This window comes from Furipterus horrens, unplaced genomic scaffold (genome assembly GCF_987537825.1).
Source record: "Furipterus horrens unplaced genomic scaffold, mFurHor1.1.pri manual_scaffold_10, whole genome shotgun sequence".
Classification (NCBI taxonomy): Eukaryota; Metazoa; Chordata; class Mammalia; order Chiroptera; family Furipteridae; genus Furipterus; species Furipterus horrens.
The window spans coordinates 82,674,133-82,694,733 of record NW_028327180.1 but is presented as its reverse complement, the minus strand read 5'-3'; the positions used below and the strand labels follow the sequence as shown (position 1 = coordinate 82,694,733).

The window sequence follows — 20,601 nt, the reverse complement described above, 5'->3', positions numbered from 1 at the left end:
CTCCCCAGCAGCACATGCTCCCCTCAGATCCAGCCCTGTAGGGAGCCAGCCCTTTAGTCTTCCTCAAACACAGTCACTGAGGCTGAGTGAAAATGGGTCTAGGCCCATACCTTTTAGATGGGGAAACTGAGTCCCAGAAGAGGTAGGATTTTGCAAAATCACTCTGTGGAGTAGAGGCAGAGTCAGGTCTGGAATCTAGGAGTCTGACCCCACCCAGCCTGTGCCCTCAGATCACAGCTTTCTGCCTCCCTCTCCCCACAAGCACAGCCATTGTGGGAAAAGTCTATACTTTATAAGACAAACAAAACCCCAACATTGGAAGACCCATAAGTTACTCTACCCACCGAAGCCCCAGGTTTGTAATCATACAACTGACCACAAGTTCAGCTACCGAGCATGTTCGACCATTGCTACCACCGCTGTCCGCGTCCCCCATCCCAGAGGAAGTCCAGGTACTACTTGGCAAACAGCTAGTTAGGAATCCAAACCAGTGAATCTCAGCCTATCTCCTTCCCCCATTCTAGCCTCTCCCTCTCTCTCTTCTGGTCTCACATCAAAGGTAAAATGGAGATGTGTGCTAATTTAAGGAAAGAGTTAGATGAAAATGTACTTCCTGTTATTATATAGGAAGATATTTTTAAATAGATATAAATAAACATTTTTAATTTGGTTTAATGTTCAGACTTTATCACTGCAGAGCATGTGTTCTGTTACACCCGCGAGTGGCGACTGTGAAAAATGAGGATCCAGGCCGCTAGTCCATCTGGTGTGATTCCCAGGAAGTGGTTCCGGAGCAGCCACACAGAGACAGGATTGCCCTCTGACTCCACCCTGTCCTAGGCCTGCTGGGCCCCCAGGCTCTGCATTCTCTACTGGGCCTCTAAGCCACCCAGCAGCAGGCTGGTTTCCCTGGACCTCCACAGTCCTCTGCAACCCCCCCGCCCCCCCACATTATAGCCTGTCATACACACGCACACCCTGGGCTGCTGGAGACCTCCTGTATGAGAACACTCCACTCCCAACCCTGAGCTCAGTCCTTCCGAGAGCCAAGCTGTGGCATCTCTGCTCAGCCCACACCCGTCTCCCAGCTATCAATGATGGCCTGCCTAAGACTGAGGTTCTCAGCGTGGCATGAAGGGTCTAGAGAGGGAACAATATGCAAAACATGGCGCTGATGGGCATGTGTCTGATTCTGTAGAGGCCATGACCAGGCTCAGGACCTTCAGGGGCCAGATGGGCCAGATCTGACTTTTATTAGGAGCCTGGGCCTCCAGTATCAATGCAGAGCCTGCCCGACAACAGGAGGAAAGCTGAACATCTTTATGTGCAAAGCAGAAGCAGCTGAAAGCTGGAACATCTCTTAGCACTGGGGGCTAACAGGACATGAGGGGTCTCTCATTACAACCCTCAGCCTCTGGTGGAAGTCTGTAGGTGACAGGGAACTCACCATGTCATCAGCCCGTGGCACTGCTTGGAAGTCATTTGGGATGGAAGTTCCCTTTTTCCCAGCACTCACACTTGACGGGTGACCACCAACACAACCCCTGGGCCCCATCCCTGCAGTTCAGCCAGCCTGCCAGGCCTGGCTACTGCCCTGCCAGGAATGTCTTCCTGTAGCTGGGGACGGCCTTGTCCTGCCTCCGATCTTCCCAGCCACCATCTGTCCTCAGCATTGGGGGGTGGGGTAGCTAAGACATCAGTCAGGCCTGCCAGCCTATCACACAAGGCTGCAACAGCCCCAGGAGCAGGTGGCTGAAACCCAAAACTTACTGTGTCCTGGGCCCTGTGCTGAACACAATTCTGAGAGAGGCTGGAGGACTTTTTTCCATCTGACAAACGAGGGGGCTGAAACTCTGAGAAGCTAAGGCACTTGCCTGAAGTCTCACAGTTTAGTAGTTAGGCTGGAGCCCAGGCCATCTGACAACAAAACCTGCCACTACACAGAGTCACAGCTGAAGTGAGGCCTTCCAGTCCCAGAATGGCCACACTTCAGAGTGTGGGACGCTGGGAGTGCCAGGAGGGTCTCCTGCATAATCAAGCACGGAGAAGGCTGGATTAAAGAAGGTCCAAGGGGTTTCTTTGCCGTGAGACTGGTCAGAATCTTTGGTGGCTAACAACCACAGTGGCTCTCCCAGAAGGGTTGAGTGTGTAGGAATTTCCAAACTTACTTGACCAGAGCCATTTCTTTTTGGTAAACTAGGTCCTCAATTTTACAGAAGAGGAAACAAGACCCAGAGAGGGGAAAGTTACCCCAGGGCCACACAGCAAATGTTTTTGATGATCAGAAAACTATATCTGCTCACTGCCAGCCACCCTTCCACCAGCCCTCTCCTCCTGCTTCTGGAACTCTGGTCCTTCCCCAGGTGCCCCCTGGCTCCCAGGTTTTAGAAGTCCCCCACCCTCTATGGAGCCGCGACATCTCTCAGGCCACCACCAGTAGGAGGAGGCAAAGGGATGCCTGCTGCTCTTCAGGGGCTGGTGAGCGGGAGGAAGCCACTGCGAGCATTGTTGTCATGTGTCCCAGGAGCAAAGGGCAGTCTGTGCACACTTTTTATGGCTGGGGCACCTCCCAGAACAGTAAACAGAGGGGGCAGGCAGCTGGCACTAGAGCCCTCCAGGGAGCAGGCTCCCGAAAGGGAGCTGAGAACAGCAGCTTTTCTCAGTTTTTAAAATGTATAAGTTCAGTTCATACTGCTCGTATTCTTTAGTACCATTCCCCACTTTGTGGCCTGACAGCACCCACTAGTCCTTTAGGTATCAGTTCAAACCTCACCTCCTCCAGGAAGCCTTCTGGATCCTCTGAAAGAAGCTGGAAGTCTCTGAATGGTCTACTCTCTCATGCCCGAAGCAGACTGGGAACTTCTGGGGGCAAGGACTGTGCATTCACTGGACCCAGCCATGCCTGGCACATGGGGGTCCCCAGTGAATATTGTAAAATACTGAGCTGAAAGTATTTGAAAAATTCAAAAGACTGATATATTGAGTGCTGATTCCGCTTACAAAATGGACTGAAAATTTTACTTACTCAAAAACTTACTCTAACAATGTCATGTTTTGATCATTCAAATGCATTTTAAAGGTGACCTTGTTGTGGGCTGACAGAGACCAAAAGGGATTATGTAATTGTTAGGGAAGGGTGAGGATGATTTATAATTAACATTTTCCTTTAATGCTATGTATAATGATTTTTATACATCTTTAAAAAGTGGGGAAAATTTATTCTTGAAGCTGCATCCACAAAATTCCACTCTATGCACAACACTTGCCCAGCTGTGAGCTCTGCTTGGTCCAGAGAAAGTCCTCCGGGGTCCCCTGGGGCCTGGGCCTTGAGGAACATATCCTGGTGGTGGAACTTGACAGGGAGCCTCTCCCCAACCTGGAGGCCCCATTGAGAATGCTAGTGAGGGGATATGATCTGTGCCCCAGAGGGAACAGTCATCAGAGCCTCTCAGGCCTGATCTGTGGGCTCCATGCTCTGCATCAGCCTGGAGAGGTTCAAGTCATGTTCGGATGGAGGCAGGTGGAGCTGAGGCTACAGGACCAGGCAGGAGTGAGCTGACCACATTCCTCCTCATAGGTCACAGTGGGAAGAATTCCCTCCTCCCTCAGCCCCATCTCCTTTCTCCAGGGCCAGTCTAGTCCCTATAGCAGCTTTCTGCCCTTGAACCTATGGAGAAGATGTGAAATGGGGACTTATCTTGGCCCCCTCACCCAGCCTTCTGGGGATTGAGATCTCCCACCCTGGGTTCCCTTATCTCCCTGAGGCCTACAACAGGAAAATGTTCTTAACCAAAGAGGTCGCTGCACAGATAGGCCAAGGGCACATAGGGGCTGGGTGGGTGACTTGTCCAAGGTGACCTAGAAGGTCAGTGGCAGGGCTGGGAGCTAAGGCAGATACTCCTCCTTGACAGGCATTGGGGAGGAGGTGCCCAGGAGGCTGGCGGAACTGGGGCATAGGCCCCCCAGGGGCGGCCCAGCTGCAGTGGGGGTGACTTCGTGGGCTGGTGGTGGCGGCTGTGGGGGCTGCTGCTGCTGCTGCTGCTTCTTCTTGTTCACTTTGCGCTCCTTCGCCCGCCGGTTCTGGAACCAGATCTTCACCTGTGGTTGGAGAGCAGAGATGGGCGGCGCACATTGCAGTGAGAGGAGAGAGGGAGGGCCGCCTTGGCAGCTCACCTCCCGCTCCAGCCACGCCAACCACTCCTGGGTCCTGAACACATTCTCTCCTCTGGATCCTGCTCCCCTACTCTAACAACTTTTCCTTGCACCTTCTTCCTCCCCATCTCCCAAGGCCATACTCTGACACCTCTCCTCCAGGAAGCCTTCCGTGTTCTGCCTGTGACTGCTCCCTCCTCTGAACTTAAGTAACACTGATTGTAGCCTGCTGAGGCTTATAGCTAATCAAATCCCCTATCTCCCCATTGCAGGTTAAGGACAGTGGGTTTTGTGGGAGCAGGAGGGGATTTGGCAGTAGCTCAGTTTTTGCTGTGCTGTGTGACCATGGCCCGGAGCTTAATCTCCCTGTTGTCCTCCCTTGACTGAGCTCTGTCATCTGCCTGGCAGCCTGGAGGCCAGATTCCCAGTACTGTTCCAGTGGCAGAGGTGGGGGGACCCACACACCTGCCGTTCAGTGAGCCCCAGATTGGCAGCCAGCTCTGATTTCCGCCGGATGGTGATGTAACGGCTGTAGTGGAACTCCTTTTCCAGCTCCAGGCGCTGGTGGTCGGTGTAGACCACACGGTACTTGTCCTTGGTCCGGGTCTTACCTAAGAAGCAGACAAACCAGAAGGGGAGGTGAGTGGGGAGGGGGAGCCTGTAAAAGGCCCAGGTAGGGCCCCTAGTCCTCTGAAGGAGGTGAGAAGAAATGTACACTCCAGCCTTGGGGGTGACAATCATTGCCCCCAGGCTCAGATTTGGAGACTTTTGGGAGATGAGTACTGCTTCATGCCCATTTGGAGAGATGCTGAGGCACAGAGAGGGGAAGCAATTCTCCCAGGGTTACACAGCAAGCTGCTCGTGGAGCTGGGGTTTCAATCTTGGTCTCCTGACCCAGAACCCTACTCTGATTGCCACCTCCTCCAGCTTTAACCCAGTGGTTTCCAGATGTGGCTGCAGCACGGAGGCTCTGGGAGCTTATGGAAATCAGCTTCCAGGGCATCCCTGACCACATGAGTCAGAAAGCCTGGGAGTACTATCTGCATTCTTAATAAGTCCCCCAGGTGGTTCAGATTCAGAGTCCTCAGACCACAGGCATGAACACCAGTGACACGGAGGGACACCTGGCAGCCAAACGTAGATTGAGATTAATAATGGCAGCTGTTCCTTTCTCCTGTGCAGAAGAGGGCAGGGGAGAGCCACTGTAGACAGGGGCAGAAGTTTGCTGAACTGTCCTGGGGTATATGGTACCTCGATTCCTATTGAATGTGGCTGCTGGTGACCCTTGAGGACCTGGAAGTTACCTCTAGAGGCTTAGCCCTGGACACCAAGCCTGTAGCTAGGGCGGCATGGTGGATAGGTGCCGGTCTGCCTGGAGCCATCCATGCTCCTGCTGGTGCCAGGCACAGAGCAGGACTGATTGCTCAGTCCACAAATATTTACTGAGCTGCTTCTGTGAGCCAAGCACCAGGGTACATCAGTAAGAGCAAAACTGAAATAATTTAGGGCTCCAATCAGAGGGAACAGCAAGTGCAAAGGCCCTGAGGCAGGAGCGTGCCTGCCCTCTGACATGTGAGAAAGAGTGAGGTGCGGCTGGAGGGTACTGAGTAAGTGGAGGGGGGCGGGTTGCCCAGAGCCTACGGGCCATGGAAAGAACTCTGGGTTTTCTCTGTCTGGGATGGGAGCCATCACAGGGTTCTGAGCAGAGGAGACATGAGGTCTGATGTTCGTTTTAATATGACTCTGGCTGCTGCATGGAGAATAGATTGGCAAGAAGAAGTGGGAAGCACAGAGAGACCTGCCATAACCCAGGAGAGAGAAGGCAGTGGCTTGGCTTCTACGTGGGGCTCGGCCTGGGGCCAGGATTTGAGGACTGCCTGAGGTCGATGTCAGGGCTTCTTTGGGGCTGGGATCAGAGGTCTGTCTGGAGAGAATATTAAGAGTCATGCTTGGCCTGGGTGGGTGTAGGGGCCTGACTAAACACCAGTTTTCTTTGTAAGAAGCTGAGCACATGGCTATAAATAGGAGACACACGCAAGCACTTTCAGACCCACACATGTGCCCCACCAGGGCATGATGGGTCTCTGCACAACCATTGACCCCCTCCTGCCTCACCCAAGTGCCCCCCACAAGAGGCCAGCATTCACTTCTGTCTGGGTCACAAGCTCTGGCTTTGCCTGCCCCTCAGCACCCCTGTCGCAACTACTCCCCGCCAGTTCCATCCCCGCCCCCTCCACCAAGCCCACGCAGCTTGGCAGGACAGCACCGGGCTCCTCGGAGCCAAATGGTTTTATGGAGAATGGGAGACAACAGATGTTCCTGGGCTCCTTCCCTTGGGTTTCCTGCCAGAGCAGTGGAACCACCCTGGACGTTTCCACATCCCCTGCCCTCAGCTCACTGCCCCATGCAACACGGGACACCCTCGGCCTACAGCCAGGCCTGGCCCAGGAAAGGGACAAGGGAGTGGCTGCTAAGGCTTTGGTTCAGATGGAGCCCCTGCTTGGCCTAGAAAATTCAATGCCTGCTCAAAAACAGTTCTGCCTGTTTCCCTGTTCACCAGAGCCCAGCAGAGAGCTCTGAACCCACAGCCCACTGATGGGGTTTACTGGGCTAAACCCAGAGGGGTCATGGGAGTTTGGTCTCCTCCCATTTTATAAATGAAGAGATCGAGGTTCAGGGTGGTTACACAGCTGCCAGAGATCTAAGTAAGGGGGGCCTGGGGAGTCCAGGCTCCCTGTGCTGTCAGGGTCACGGATGCCCCTGGCAGTCACAGACTTGCTCAAGACCATATCACCTGGCCTAGGGCTCTTGTTCCCCGTACCCATTTGCAACTCTTCATCCATCAGGGTTACTGGCTGCAGAACCCCTACCACGGAGCCCTCCCTAAGTACTGGCAGCAGAGGCTTGAACAGCGGACCATCCGTCTGCTTGTATTTGGGAAGGGAGGAGCTAGCCCTTAGTGATGGCGGGCCCCTGAGGGCCCTGGGCTGTGGGGTCGGTCCTACAGGGTCTGCAGGCTCAGGGTCTGGAAAAGGCTCACCCAAACCTCACTCAACCTGAGAGATTCCAAGCAGTGATTGTGAAGTCACCTGTCGCCCAGGCACCCAGCTCTCACTCTCATCCCTTCTTATGAGCAAGCAGGGATCTATCACACCCATTTCACAGATCGAGTGGGGGTGGAACTAGATGGGAGGTAGGGCTGTAGCTGCATAATTAGTCCTCTCTATTCTAGCAAGGCTGCCAGTGAAGACCCAGCCCACAGGCCCAGTCTTACCTGTCCCCACTTCCTCCTTTGAGCCCAGGAGGGGCAGGCAGTGGGCTCAGGAACATCCTTGCCAACTCCTATTGATAGAGCTGCTTGAAACACACCACTTTATTGCTAAGAAAAAGGCTCTGCCAAAGAACAAAATGTTTGCTATCACACTGTGTGGTCCAGGAACCAGGGAATCCTATAGGCTGTCTGCGGAGTGATAACTGAAGCATCCTCCTTGGAGCCCGGCTTGGTGATTTCTAGCCTTGTCGGACATGCACATGCCCTTTCCCTATTAATCCCGCTTTCAGGAATCGATGTCACAGAGAAATGCCCAAGGCCATAGCTGCTTGAAACAACATAAGACTAAAAACAATGTACATGCCTACAAGTAGGGAACATGTTAAATAAAAATGGGGCATCCATGGAGAGGAGCGTTATGTAATCATTCAAAAGAGATTATAAAGCTCCATATGAACCAAAATGGAGCAGTGCATAAGATACTTCTTTAAGTTAAAAAGAAAAAGAAAAGACTCTGGCTGTTGTGGCTCAGTGGATTGAGCGTCGGCCTGCGAGCCAAGTGTCGCTGGTTCGATTCCCAGTCACGGCACGTGACTAAGTTGCACGTCAGGTCCCCAGTTGGGGGCGTGAGTGAGAGGCAACCACACAGTGATGGTTCTCTCCCTCTCTCCTTTCCCCTCTATCTAAAAATAAAAACAAACAAATAATTTTTTTTTTAAAAGAAAAGAAAGCAAGACATTGAATGTTGTGAATAATGTTTGTTTTTGTATAAAAATGGGGGGATACACACTCACACACACAATTATATGTTTGCGCACCCATAGAGTTCTTTCTGAAAGAGTATAAAAGAAGCCATTAGCAGGAGCTGCGTCTGGAGAGGGGTTCTGGAGGCTGGGGGGCCACAGATAGGAAATTTTAGGGGTATTTTAAATTGTTGCCATGTGCAGATGTGAACTCGTATTTTTAGTGGCAGTCAGGAGCCCTAGGCTCAGTCCCAGCTCTGGGCCAGAACTCCCTTCCCCTTCCTGTGAGCACCTGTGCCACCCTGGAGCCCAGGAGGGAGGGGGCAGGGAGGTGCGTGAGAGTGGTGGGGCGGGGAGAGGGCCCCGGATCAATGATTTACAGGCCCATGGGGTGCTGGGGCTAAGGGGGAAGTCCAGGCTCCTGTAACAGGTGTCTGATGGGGGCCACTGCTCCCAGCCACCTCATAAATAACCCTCTGGGCCAGGTGCCTGTGTGAGGGGGTGGGGGGAGGGGAGGGAGCACCCCAGCTCTTTAGGGGTGAGCATTGCAAGGAGAACCTTGGGTAACTCACTCATGTGGGACTCGAGGAGTGGCCCACCTATGTTAACCAGCCCGCCATGGAGGTAGCAAGTTCCCCACCCCCTACAGCAGAGAAGCTACAGGCTAATGGTTCCAGACACCTGACCAGCAGCCTTAGAATTGGCTGGGGAGCTTTTTAAAAACAAAGACTGTAGTCCAGAAATTCAGAGTCAGTGGGGTTGAAACAGGGCGCAGGGATGTGATACCTGAATAGTTCCCAGGTGCCCTTGACATGTGGCCCTTTGGGCAAGCAGGCCTCTGGGGTTGTGGCTGGGTGATCCACCTCTCTGAGCCTTATTTTCTTCATCTATAAGATGGGGGTAATTATTATTCTAATAAAAGTCAACATGTCCACATGTCAGGCACTTTGTGTACACCCTTCAACAACCTATGAAGTTGTGCAACTGTTATCCCTATGTTACAGATGGGGAAACTGAGGCTCAGAGAGATCCACACATCTGGCAGGTGAGATTTAAACCCAGGTCTGTCCAGCCTCAGAAACAGCCCTAGCACCCACCACAAAGGGTAAGTTCTCCCATAACCAGCCAACTGTGGGGTGTACAGGGGATCACTTGAGATGGATGGATGATGCTGAGATGGATGGATGATGCCTAGCTCAGTACCTGGCATGTAACAGGTATGTGGGGAAGGGTCAATCTCATTCATTTTCAGCAGTGACAGGACGACCATATGGCAGGAATGTTGCAAATGATCTGTGCCTGTGTTGGACGAGCCTGTTTATTTCTAACATCCCTTCCAGCTTGGAAACACGAAGCTCCCAGTGTTTGTGGATTCTCTGATTGTGTTTGTTATTGTTGCTGAAAGGATTCTAAGAGCAATTTCCCTGTCTGAGAGTCTAGATACAGAGCCTGCCCAGCTAGAAGACAGGCGGCAGGAGCCACACAGCCTTTGTTCAGCGGGGCCTCCCCATCCAGCCTGGATCAGGCCAGGACAGAGTTCAGCCTCTGTGTCCAGGGTGGAGTGGGTGGCTCCAGGAGAATCAAGTGAACTCTGGGTCAGCACTTCCTTTGCCCTCTTCCTGCTGGGTTTGTGGCCTAAGGGATGACAGGGCTAGCTCTGGTCCTCAGGGCCTGGAGCACAAATCCAGCCCCGGACTCACTGCAACCTCTCCCTGTGCGGTTCAGGCCCAACTGGCTGTGCATCAAAATTCCCCCAACACGCACAAGCTCCACCCCAGGTCTACTGCACCCTGCACTCCCTGTCATCTTTAACAAGCCCTCTGGAAGATTCTGAACCACCAGCTGGAGTCAGTAGGTCCCTGTCCCAGTTCTGCGCCATTTATGTGGCCTTGAATAAGGTCTGTCGCCTCTCTGAGCCTCAGTTTCTCCTGTGCATCAGAAGAGGGTTAGGGTGTCAACTTTGAAGGCCCTAAAGTTCTGCGCAGCTCTGAGCCCTCCCATAAGGACCAGACACCTGCCACCCCATCATTGTCCACCACCTGGGCAGCACCCACGAGAAGGGCATAGTCTACACATTCTCCAGCCAAGTCCCTCGGACACATGTGGGGCAGGAGGCACTGGGGAGTTACCCATGTCTGTAGTGCTGGTCTGGGAAGGACAAAGAGAGATGCCAGCTCTGGGGCCTTTGGCAGGAGGGAGCTCAGAGAAGGGGCAGGGAACAGGGTGGCCATAGAGTCCCACTGCAGAATGGGGAAGGGAGGAGAGGCATTCCCTGAAAGGATGGGGGGCATTTTTCAGTATAATGATCAAGAGGAAAGAACTGCAAACACGCTGAGCATGAAATTAACTTTAACATAAAACACGTGAGATGATATCCAAAGAACATATATAAGAGGGCTGCAAAGGTGGCAGGGTGCGGAGCAGCCCCGAGGTGGTGGCACTTCTGGGGATGGGCCTGATCCTACCAGCTTTTCCACTCTACTGAGATTTGGGGAAGGCCCTGTGCACAGGGGGTGAGTCCCCAGACCTTGCTGCAGGCAGAGACCTGGCCCATGTTTGACCATCCTTAGCTGAAGGAGCAGACGAGTGACTGAACTTCTTTGGGCTTTCCTTCCCCCTGGGGAGCAGAATGGATGTGAGAGCAGTTTGTAAAGGGCAAAGAGCTTTGGAGGCGACAAGGAGAGCTGAGCTATTTGCAGAAGCGGATGTTGGAGGGCTCCCCCGGGAGATGGAGGAATGCCGCCTGATGGGGAACAGCAGGGCAGAGAGCACGCAGGCCTGGGCGTGGGGAGAGCTCGCTGGGCCACCAGCTGCACATGTGATGTCCAGTTTGGGTCTGTTTCCTCATCTGTACTATCAGGGGATGGGACCTCTGCTGCGGCCGCCCTGACCTGGCCAGTTCGATGATGGATGACGGATGGCTCTTGTGGGCCATGAGGCTTTCTTCTGGGCCCTCAGCTGGGTCCTTGCTCCTGCTGGCTTGTGAATCCCAGGATGCTCCATCACAGACCCTCATTCAAGCCATGGAGCAGCAGTACAGCTGGTATGGGGTTGGGGGCGGGGAATGGCCTGGCCAGTCACACATAGGAGCCTTGCAGCCTTAGGCAAGGTCCTCCTCCCCACTGTCACCCTCCTTCCTAGTCACAGTGCTCAGTCAGCACTGCACTCTCCTCCTCCCCTCAGGCCACCTGTGCGTCATCCCTGCCCTATCTTCTTCCTGGAGGTCCACAGTCTGACGTGGCTCCAGGAGTCGGCAAAGAGGACAGAGCCTCCACAGTCAGACAGGCCCGATGGTCCTTGCCCAGGCCAGCCACGTGCCAGTGATGTGAACACAGGCAAGCCACTGAACCTCTCTGAATCCCAGTTTATTCATTCCTCCTTATATATGGCAGTCTCGGAGATTTGATGTGACAATCCACTCAACAAGGTCATTATTCATAAAAGCTAGCTGTGACGATGATGATGAGGATGATGGTAACTGCAGTGACGGAAGCGGCAGGAGAGAGGCCATGATGGAGAGCAGGGAGCCCATCCGGAGTGGATTAGCACTCTCAGAACTCTTGAGAAGGATTTGCCTGCACTGTCCCATATGACAGCTATTAGCCACATGTGGCTATTTATATTCACATTAATTAAATAGGGTTAAAATTAAGATCTTCAGTCACACTAGCCATATTTCCAATGCTTGAAAGGACACATGCAGCTAGCATACTGGACACAGATACAGAGCATGTTCACTATTGGACAGCCCTGCTAGACCAAACTCCTGCCAAGGGCTGGATGCCCGCACCTGTGTGGTGCTTGTACTATCTGGAGAACAGCCTGTTCTTGCACCCACTACCCAGTTATTCTTCCAAAGCTTTCCACAGGGGCACCTAAAATAAGGGGCACCCTTGGTCCAGAACAGCCCTTCTAAAATCTGCAAACAGCAACTGAGTCCCCCCAAATCTCCTCCAAGGCTGCACAACTTGAGGCCTCTTTGATATCTGCCCCACCCCGTCTGTCCTATTCCAGTGGGGAAGTGAGGTCCCTGCCCAGTGGTCTGCAGGTGTGGCTCCGAAAGTCTTCTATTCTGGATGGAGGTGCAGGGAGGGGCTCTGGACTTCTCTAGCTCACTGTATGACCTCAGCAACCCCCCTCCCCTTGTTACCTGGCCCCTTCTATGCCAAGTGAGGGCAGGCAGCATGCCACCTAGGTCACCCAGTCTGTAACAGTGGCTGGTACACAGTGAGGACTTGCTGGATCTTGTTGAATAAATAATACAAACCCACTGCTTCCTGGTCTTCCTGATCTCAGTAAATAGCCTCCACCCTTCAGCCACTCAGGCCAAAAGCCTTGGTGGCACTTCCCACTCCCCACATCCGATCCATCAGCTGGTCGGCTCAGCCTACAAAGGACATCTGGCTATCCAGCTCCACTGGTCCAACAGCTGAAGTCAAAGCCACTAATCTAATGCAGAAATGCTGTTCTGGGGTCAGAAATACCCACATTTGAAAAAGTGCTGAGCACTCAATAGATGCTAGTTCATATTATTACTATGGGAGATGCTTGGTACTTATTTGTTAAATACTTCATTCTCCTCTTTCATGGGGGTGGGGTGGGCAGCACTGATTAAAAACAAAACAAATGAAATAATTACAAACTGTGATTAGTATGAAGGAGAGCAAGCAAAGACCTGAGAGCTAGATTCAGTGGTGGGGGTGGGGGAGGCACACTATTCAGCTGGGGGAGGTCTCCTAGAGGAGGCAACATTTAAGCCAAGACTTAAAGGTTGAGAAGGAGGTTTCCATGTCACCAATGGGGAAGAATATTCTAAGAAAGAAGAACAGCATGGACAGAGGCCCTAAGGCAGAAAGTAGTAGGTCTGGGGCAGACAGTATCAGCTCCCTGAGGGGACTCTGTCTGCCTTGTTCTGGCTGGAATCCCCAGCACCTAGAAGAGACACTTAGATGATATCATTGCCCATAGGCCTGAATGAATGAATGAATGAATGAGAGAGGCACATAATGAGGCTGGAGAGGCTGGCAGAGCTGAGTCCTGGGTTAAGGGGCTTGAGGCTGGAGCGTCAGTCTCGGCTTTCACTGACACCTGCCCCCTCTCTGTTGACGCAGCGGGATCTGGACACATGTAAGGGGTGAATGTGGCGTGGAGAGGGTTTAGCGTATTAACATAATGATGGACCTGACTCCAGATGCAATTGTTTCCAAATCCCAGGAGTTACAGGACAGAAACCTGAGGTGCCAGTCCATTAAGATAACCCTCTCCTAACAAAGCCAACTTGGACCTTCGGAAGGACCCCCTCTGCTCTAGCAGCCAAAACAGGGGGAGAAAACACTCCACCAAAAACAGCCTTCTGCCGCCTTCTAACTGGGTCATTCCCCTTCCCAGCTACATCTGAGTGAAGAGGTGTCACATGGAATTTCTGCCTTGAGAACCAGTTTTAAACAGCCTGGCCCCTGCTGTGCCCACCCTCCCCCTCCAGCCTCTTATAGCTCTTAGCTGACTGGCCTCTTTTTCTCCCACCTGGGCTGAGAAGCACATGGGAAGTGGGGCTCAGGCTCCTGTGCCAGGGCGTGGCTTTATTTGATAGTTACTCCTTAGGCCCATTGTGTCTGAATTTGAACCCTGTGCTGCTGCGTCCCAGCTGTGTGAGCTTGGGAAGCTACCTTACCCTCTCTGAGCCTTGTTAACTTCATCTGTAAAATCAGGCTAATAATAGATCCTCACACCTCAGCTCTCAGCTTGTTATGAGGCTTAGGTGAGATCACCCATGCAAAGGGCACAGTGCCTGGCACATGATAAGGACTCAGCCAAGACTAGTTATCAGCTTTATCATGAGCCCCTACTATGGGCAAGGAATAATTAAGACTGGTCCTTGAGGGGATAATGGATGGTAGATGATAGGGATAAACACAGTCAGCAGTAAATGTTGTCAGTATGAGGGCCTGATAAGAGTGCTGGGAGGGAAGGAACCAAGGAGGGCTTGCCAGAGGAGGTGGCCTTGAAAAAGGAGCAGCATTTTAACTGGTGAAAAAAATGTAGAAGAGGACAGGGAGAGTAGTTCAGGTGAGGTCCCAGGCTGGAGAGGCAGGGTGTGTGAGGTGTGTGCTTGAGTGCCCCTGCTAAGGACTAAAAGGAATGGTCACAGGTACCGATGCACTGAGCATCTGCTATGCCAGATTCAGGGATCTAGGTACCATTGTTTCAAGGTGCAATCCTATTGTCACCCAAATGTTACCATGGAAGAAGCTGAGGCTCAGGGGAATGATCCAAATGAACTTTCCTGATGCTAATGTAGCTTCTAAGAGAAATACAATCACAGTTAAGGTCCAGATCTTAACTGTTGCAAGTAAGCATCTCTGTATCTATGCAAACTAGTGGCAGACTGGATTCAATAGTGGGTTGGGGGCCAGTTCTCAAGAGGGCTCTGAATGCCACAGTAATGGGGCTGGATTTCACAGCAATAAATGACTTACCATAAAATGGCAATTCCATGACAATGGGGAGCCATGGAATGCTCTTGAGTAAGGAATGCCCTTTGAATAGGTAAATCTGTTAATGGTTTAGAAGGTAGCTGGGGTATAAGAGGCTGAAAGTGAGAGACCAGGTTGGTGGCTGTGGCAGTGGAGCAAGGGAGAGAGTCTGGAATACGGTAGAGGAGGGGGTTCATTCTTTCATGGGCCTCAGTTTCTCCACCTAAAAGCTAAAGGGGTAGGATCAAGATCTAAACCCCCTGCTGCAGCAGTCTCATCATCTAAGTGAACGTCTCCTAGTCGTGTGGGACCTCGGCCACCCTAATGGGCCATTAACCTGTGAAGCCCTGTTTACTCACAAGCAATGGCTGCCGAACCTTCAACAGAGGGTGATTTGGAGCCCTCTTAATGAAAACACTGGTATTTACAGATGCAAAGGGGGGTGGCAGAAAAATAGAACCCTTGTCATTTCCTACCCTGGCCTCAGTCAAGTGATGGTAAGCACTTGGAATTGTTTCATATTTGATTGTGGGATGAAGGCCAAAAGCCTCTCCCTCATCTTCCCCATTTCACTACCCACCTTAGAATAAAGCCAGGGTCCAATCCCAGTCTTTGCTATGCTGATGTCCCAGGTGAGGATGGCACCTCGCTGTCTCAGTGGGGAAAGGGGAGCAACCAGGCTTTCACCATTTCCATCAGCTACTTGGCTAGATAGTCATGGGTCCTGTCTCCAGGGCTGGGACCTCAGAAACCTGTGTCAAAGCCAAGATCTCATCTCTCCCCTCTTCCCCCAATATATTTTGTTGGCTTTTCATTCAGCCAACAAAATATATTGAGCACCTGCAAAATGCCATACACTGAGCTGGGTGTCTAGAACGTAGTGACAGGTCAAACAGACGTGGCTCTGGACCTCATAGGTGTTCATCTTGGTGGGTGGATAGGGGAACGGACCACACACAAACACACCAGTAAGTGAGTAAATTGCAATTGGGGTTAGTGCTCTAAAGGAAACATGGCAAAGATTATCAATGGCTATAGGGGAAGCCTTCCTTGAGAAATCATGGAGGACCTTGCTGTGGAGGTGAGATTAAGCTGAGACCTGAAGGCTGAGAAGGAGACAGGCCTGTAAAGAGTCAGAGAAAAGAGGTTTCCGGGAATAGGGAACAACAGATACACAAGTCCTGCAGAAGGATGTGGCATGTCTAAAAAACTAAAAGAGGGCTGAAGTGGCTAGAGTTTGGTGGCCAAAGGGGGAGTGGTCTGGGTTGAGGTCAGGGAGGCAGGCAAGGGCCAAGTGCTGATGCTCTATAGTCTCAGAGACCTCAGGAAGGAGTGTAGACTTCTCCCTAAAAATGATGGAAAACCTTTGGAAAAATTTTAACTGACTCATCCAACATCTATTCTAGTCCAGATTCCACTTACGTGAAATTAGAACATTCCTTCCAGTCTCTGGTCTTCAGTTCCCCATCTGTCCTAACTGTCCTGGTCTCTAACTGTCCAGTTCAGATAATGTAGAATGCTAGAGTCTCAGAAGGAGGAAAAGTGGGCTGGCCAAAAATGGTATTATAAGACGTGGTGACCTTCCCTCTGCCATCTGAGGCACAGCATTCACACAGGAAGCACCCCTGAGAGACCCTGTATCTTCATTGCCCAGAAGGAGAAACTGAGGCCAAATGGAGGACCTCTCTCTCAGGGAGGGTCTGTAACCCCATCTCGATTCTGCCCCCATCTCAGGAGCACTGGTCAGAATCAGATGTCCCCTGGGCAGAGAGGCAGCAACTTCTAGCTTTCAGAAGGCCAGGGTGCCTGCCTCTGTGGCAAAATGGGTCCAGCCTGAGTCCTGGGGGCAGCCACTTTCCTCGGGAGCCCCCACACCTCTCTTAGTTCTTCCTTCTACCGTCTGGGAGTAAAGGGAGAAAGGTCTTTCGCCTTTGGGCTAAGTTAATCCTAGGCCCTTTTTCTGCCTGGGAGTGAATTTTGAGACCAGAGGCTGAGTTGGGCTGGCAGCTCCTGTGCCCAGAGAGAAGAGGTGATTTGCCTGACATCACGCAGCCTGGAAGCTCCCCTAGGCCTCCCCAGCCTTCTGACCCCCACTGACCTACTCTCTTTCTCACTCACACAGTGAGAACCCTTCTCTAAGTCCCACCTCTGGGGAACCTCCCCATCCATCTCCAAAGTCACCTGATGAGCAGGAAGTAACAACTGGAATAGAGAAGCAGGGAAAGCGGGCTTCCTTCTCCAGGGAACAGACACAGAACTGCAGGACCCTGAGGGTCAGTGGCCCCAGAAACCTTCTCTCATACGATCCAATGCAGGCTTCTCAATCACTGCAACTTACGGACAAAGCTTCTGGGGCCTCTAGAATTCCTGAAATTGTGTGCCGAATTAGGCAACACTCCTCTAGGGAGATTTGCACTTTCCATCAGCTTTTTCAAAGGGGTCCTTTTGTAACTCAAACAAGTTACGAGACCCTTCTTTTTCATGTCACAGATGGCAAAACTGAGACCCAGAAAAGATGACTGATTCAAGAGAAGCTATTTAGAGAATTAGCCCACAGGCTTGGTGGTCAATCACCATTTACTGGTTATAAATATGGGCTTTGTGCAAGTATTGAACTTCTCTATGCCATCATTTCTTCATTTTAACACTGGTGGTGGTAACAATACTCACTATAATGTTATAAGAATTAAGTGAGTTAACACAGGCAAGATCCTAGGTCAGTGCCGGGTCTATTAGTATCATAATTTAGCCAAGGTTACAGAAACAAGGGGCAGAGTCGGGTCACACATCCCAGTCCTCTGAGGCCTCTGGAGGGAGATATGAAGTTCTGTGTCCTTGGGACTCTCAAGAAGGTGATCTGATTACAGCCAGACCTGTAGGTACTGATCAAACCCTCCCCAGCATCTGCCCCAGGGTGAGCTGGGCATGTGGAGAGACAAGGGAGTGAAGAGAGAGAGGAGGTGGGGAAGTCCCAGGCTCCATCTCAGCTGGGGGAAGGGGAGGAGGGGCTGGACATCAAAGGGTGGGCAGGCCAACTTCCCTCCCACCAGGCCAGGTGGCCTTTGTCAGGACAGGCCCGACACAGTCAGGACAATGGGGTATCATGTTCACTTCCCGGCCAACAGGAGTCACTACCGAGCCAAGGCTCAGCCTGTTACATGACAAAGGGGGGACCTATAAAGGAGGTCAGGCCGCCCCTCATTAAAGCTGGGCCTTTGTCCAGCCCCCTCCCCTGCCTTTGAAGAGGGTGGATCAGAGAGGCCTGCCTGGGGGCAGGAGGTTCACAGGCTCAGGAGCCAAACAGCAGCCACCTTCCCAACTGCTCCTGCTTTCCCCTCCCCCAGGGTCAAGAGTTCAGCAAGGGCCCTGGGATGGGAAGGTAAGGCACCCCCCGCCCCCCCCCCCCAGTCTAACCAAAGAAAGTTCTTTTTTAGTCTAAGTGATATGACCCACCAATCTCTTCACTGTACAGGTTGGGGGGCTGAGACCCATTAAGGAAAGTGACGTGACTATGTTCTTACAATCAGGGCACCGTCCCATCTGGGGTGGGTTTGCAGCCTCTGCCTGTGGTTGGGGTAGGGATGGTAGAAACGGATGATGACCAGGGCCGGCGTCTCTAAAAGAGCCCGAATAAAAGTCTGGGGACAACGTTCTAGCTATGGTCTTGCCACGTAACCGTGCGGCATGTACCTTCATTTCTCAGGGCTCAGTTTCCTTATCTAGACAGAAAGACAGGTTGTGCTTACTCAGGCTGGGATCCAGAAAGGGAAGCTGAGACCAGGGCCCCCAAGGCCAGAGTGGTAGGAGAGGCCGCACTCCAGGACCCCCAGCAGGGCCAGGGCAGAGGTCATACGGTGGTGGGCCGGAGCCTCGCCCTAGCACCTGCCGGTGCCCAGGGGAACCGTCCAGAGGCTCAGGGACAGGGAAGGGTCCTTACCGCTGCCACCGCTGCCTCCCGCCGCCACGCTGCGCCGCATCCACTCGTAGGGAGTCCTCCTTTGCGCTCCGGGCGAGGACGGTGCGCCTGGGCAGCCAAGGGGCTGCGCCAGGAGGCCCGGGCCAGGGCCAGGGGGCGCGGGCACCGGGCTGAAGTCCGGAGGGGGCCCGAACGCCAGCGGGACTGGGCTGGCAGCCGGGGCCGCAGGGCCTGGGCCGTAGGCGGCGGCCCAGTCGTCCTTGGGCGAAGAGAAGGGCGCGCTCCAGGCTGCAGGGGGCGCGGGGGCCGGCTCCACATGCGAGTAGCCGGTAAAGTCGGGGTACTGCGGGGGTCCTGGGGGCGGGGGCCCGTAGGCTTGCGGGCCCAGGCCGAGACTGGGGGGCCTGGCGGGGCCGGGATAGACGGGAGAGTCCTTGTCCAGTACATAGCCCACGTACATGGTGGCCGCAGGGACCCGCACGCATGCTGGGCCCTGGAGCCGCCGCCGCGGGCCGCCCCAACGAGCAACTGCTCACCTGAACTCGCCAGCCCCGCCGCCGGGCCGCCCCACCCAGCCTTTTATAGCCCCGGGACGCCCGCGGCCCCAGCCGAGGCGGGTTTGCATTTCAAAGCGGGGGGAGCCTCCGGACCGCGAATCAAAGAGGGAAACCCGTCGGGGGCGGGGGGTTCAAAAGGAGACAAATTGCCACCCCAAGCGGGAGGTGGACAGGGACGGGCCTGGAGGGGTGGGACGCGGAGGGCGCATCCTGAGCGAGCGTCGAGGCACTCTAGGGGTGGGAGTCTCCTGAGAGGCTGGCGGCCTAGTGGCCGAACACCTCCATCTCCCCGTGGAGAAAAGGGACCAGGGGCTGCATGAGGACCGTAGGCCAGGTCACACTCTGCAGTGACCAGCTTGAGGTGAGGGGGCAACTTGCCTTCAAACGCTGTTCCTGTCTGTAGGGTGAGGGTGTTCTTAATCTTTGGGGGCAGGGTCACGACCCTTCTGAGTCTCCTGGGAAAGCTGTGGATGTTTTCACCCAGAAAATGCACATATACACATACTCGAGCGCTAAGGAGGTGGTATAGGGACATATTTGGGGGACATTCTAAGGAACTTCTCACAGTTCTCTTGGCGATCTCCTACCCCTTTTATTTTAATGAGAGGCTTCAAACATACAAAAAGTAGAATTGTACGAGTGAACCTCTATATACTGATCACCAAGTTTCAACGGTTATCAAGGTTTATTCATCTCCTCCCCTTCTTTTTTTTTGCTAAAGTATTTTAAAACAAATTTTAGACATCATGTCATTTTACCCCCACATACTTCAGCATGCATCTCTAAAACACATGGACATTTTCTTACATAATATGCCATTATCACATCTAACAAAATTAACACAAATTCCTGGGTATTATCTGGCACCCACTCCCAATTAAAGACTGGCAAACATTTCACAGCTACCCGAGTGGAGGGGGCTGGGTAAACAGTTGAGGGGCCCTGAGTGAACTGGGTGTGGGGAGCAAGGCCGAGGGCTTTGGGGGAGAATTCATGAAGGACAGTGCTCTGGGTCAGAGAGTCTGGGGAAGATGGGTCCCCCCACCCCACAGGAAGCTCAGTGCCAAGGAGCTGCTCAGAAAGCCCCTGCAGGGTTTGATCCTTTGACATTTCTTGGGGCTCCCCAAATGCGCAGGGACATGTGGCCCCCAGAGGTAGACAGAATCAATCTGTCTCTCCCTTGAGTCACTGGCCCCGGGGAAGGTCAGCGCCACCTCAGGGCCACACAGATGTGTCAGGATCTGGACACAATCGACAGGAGCAGTGCAACGTGATGCCATGAGATCCCTCATTCAAAAATGAACACTTTCAAGATAGCGACAGCAGAGTGTTCAGCCCAGCATGGGGCCCTTCTAAACACGGGGCCCTGTGTGACTGCACAGGTGACCCACCCGTGAAGCTGGCCGCAGGGGTGTCTGTGGGGTGGGAGGCAAATCTAGCCTCCACTCTGGGAGAAGACAGCACTGGGGGGACCATGGAGCAGCTGGGA

The 20,601-nt window shown here is 53.0% G+C and overlaps 1 protein-coding gene across 1 annotated transcript; it reads right to left on the bottom strand.

The window, feature by feature from the left end:
* Positions 1-3,146: 3,146 nt before the first annotated feature.
* Positions 3,147-19,096, bottom strand: CDX1 (caudal type homeobox 1). The gene is made up of 3 exons (XM_090289558.1): positions 18,577-19,096; positions 4,618-4,763; positions 3,147-4,098 (listed from the first exon to the last, which is right to left on the bottom strand). Exons 1-3 carry the CDS (start codon positions 19,013-19,015, stop codon positions 3,886-3,888), a joined length of 798 nt encoding a protein of 265 aa, XP_090145684.1. The 5' UTR covers positions 19,016-19,096; the 3' UTR covers positions 3,147-3,885.
* Between the last annotated feature and the right edge of the window lie 1,505 nt (positions 19,097-20,601).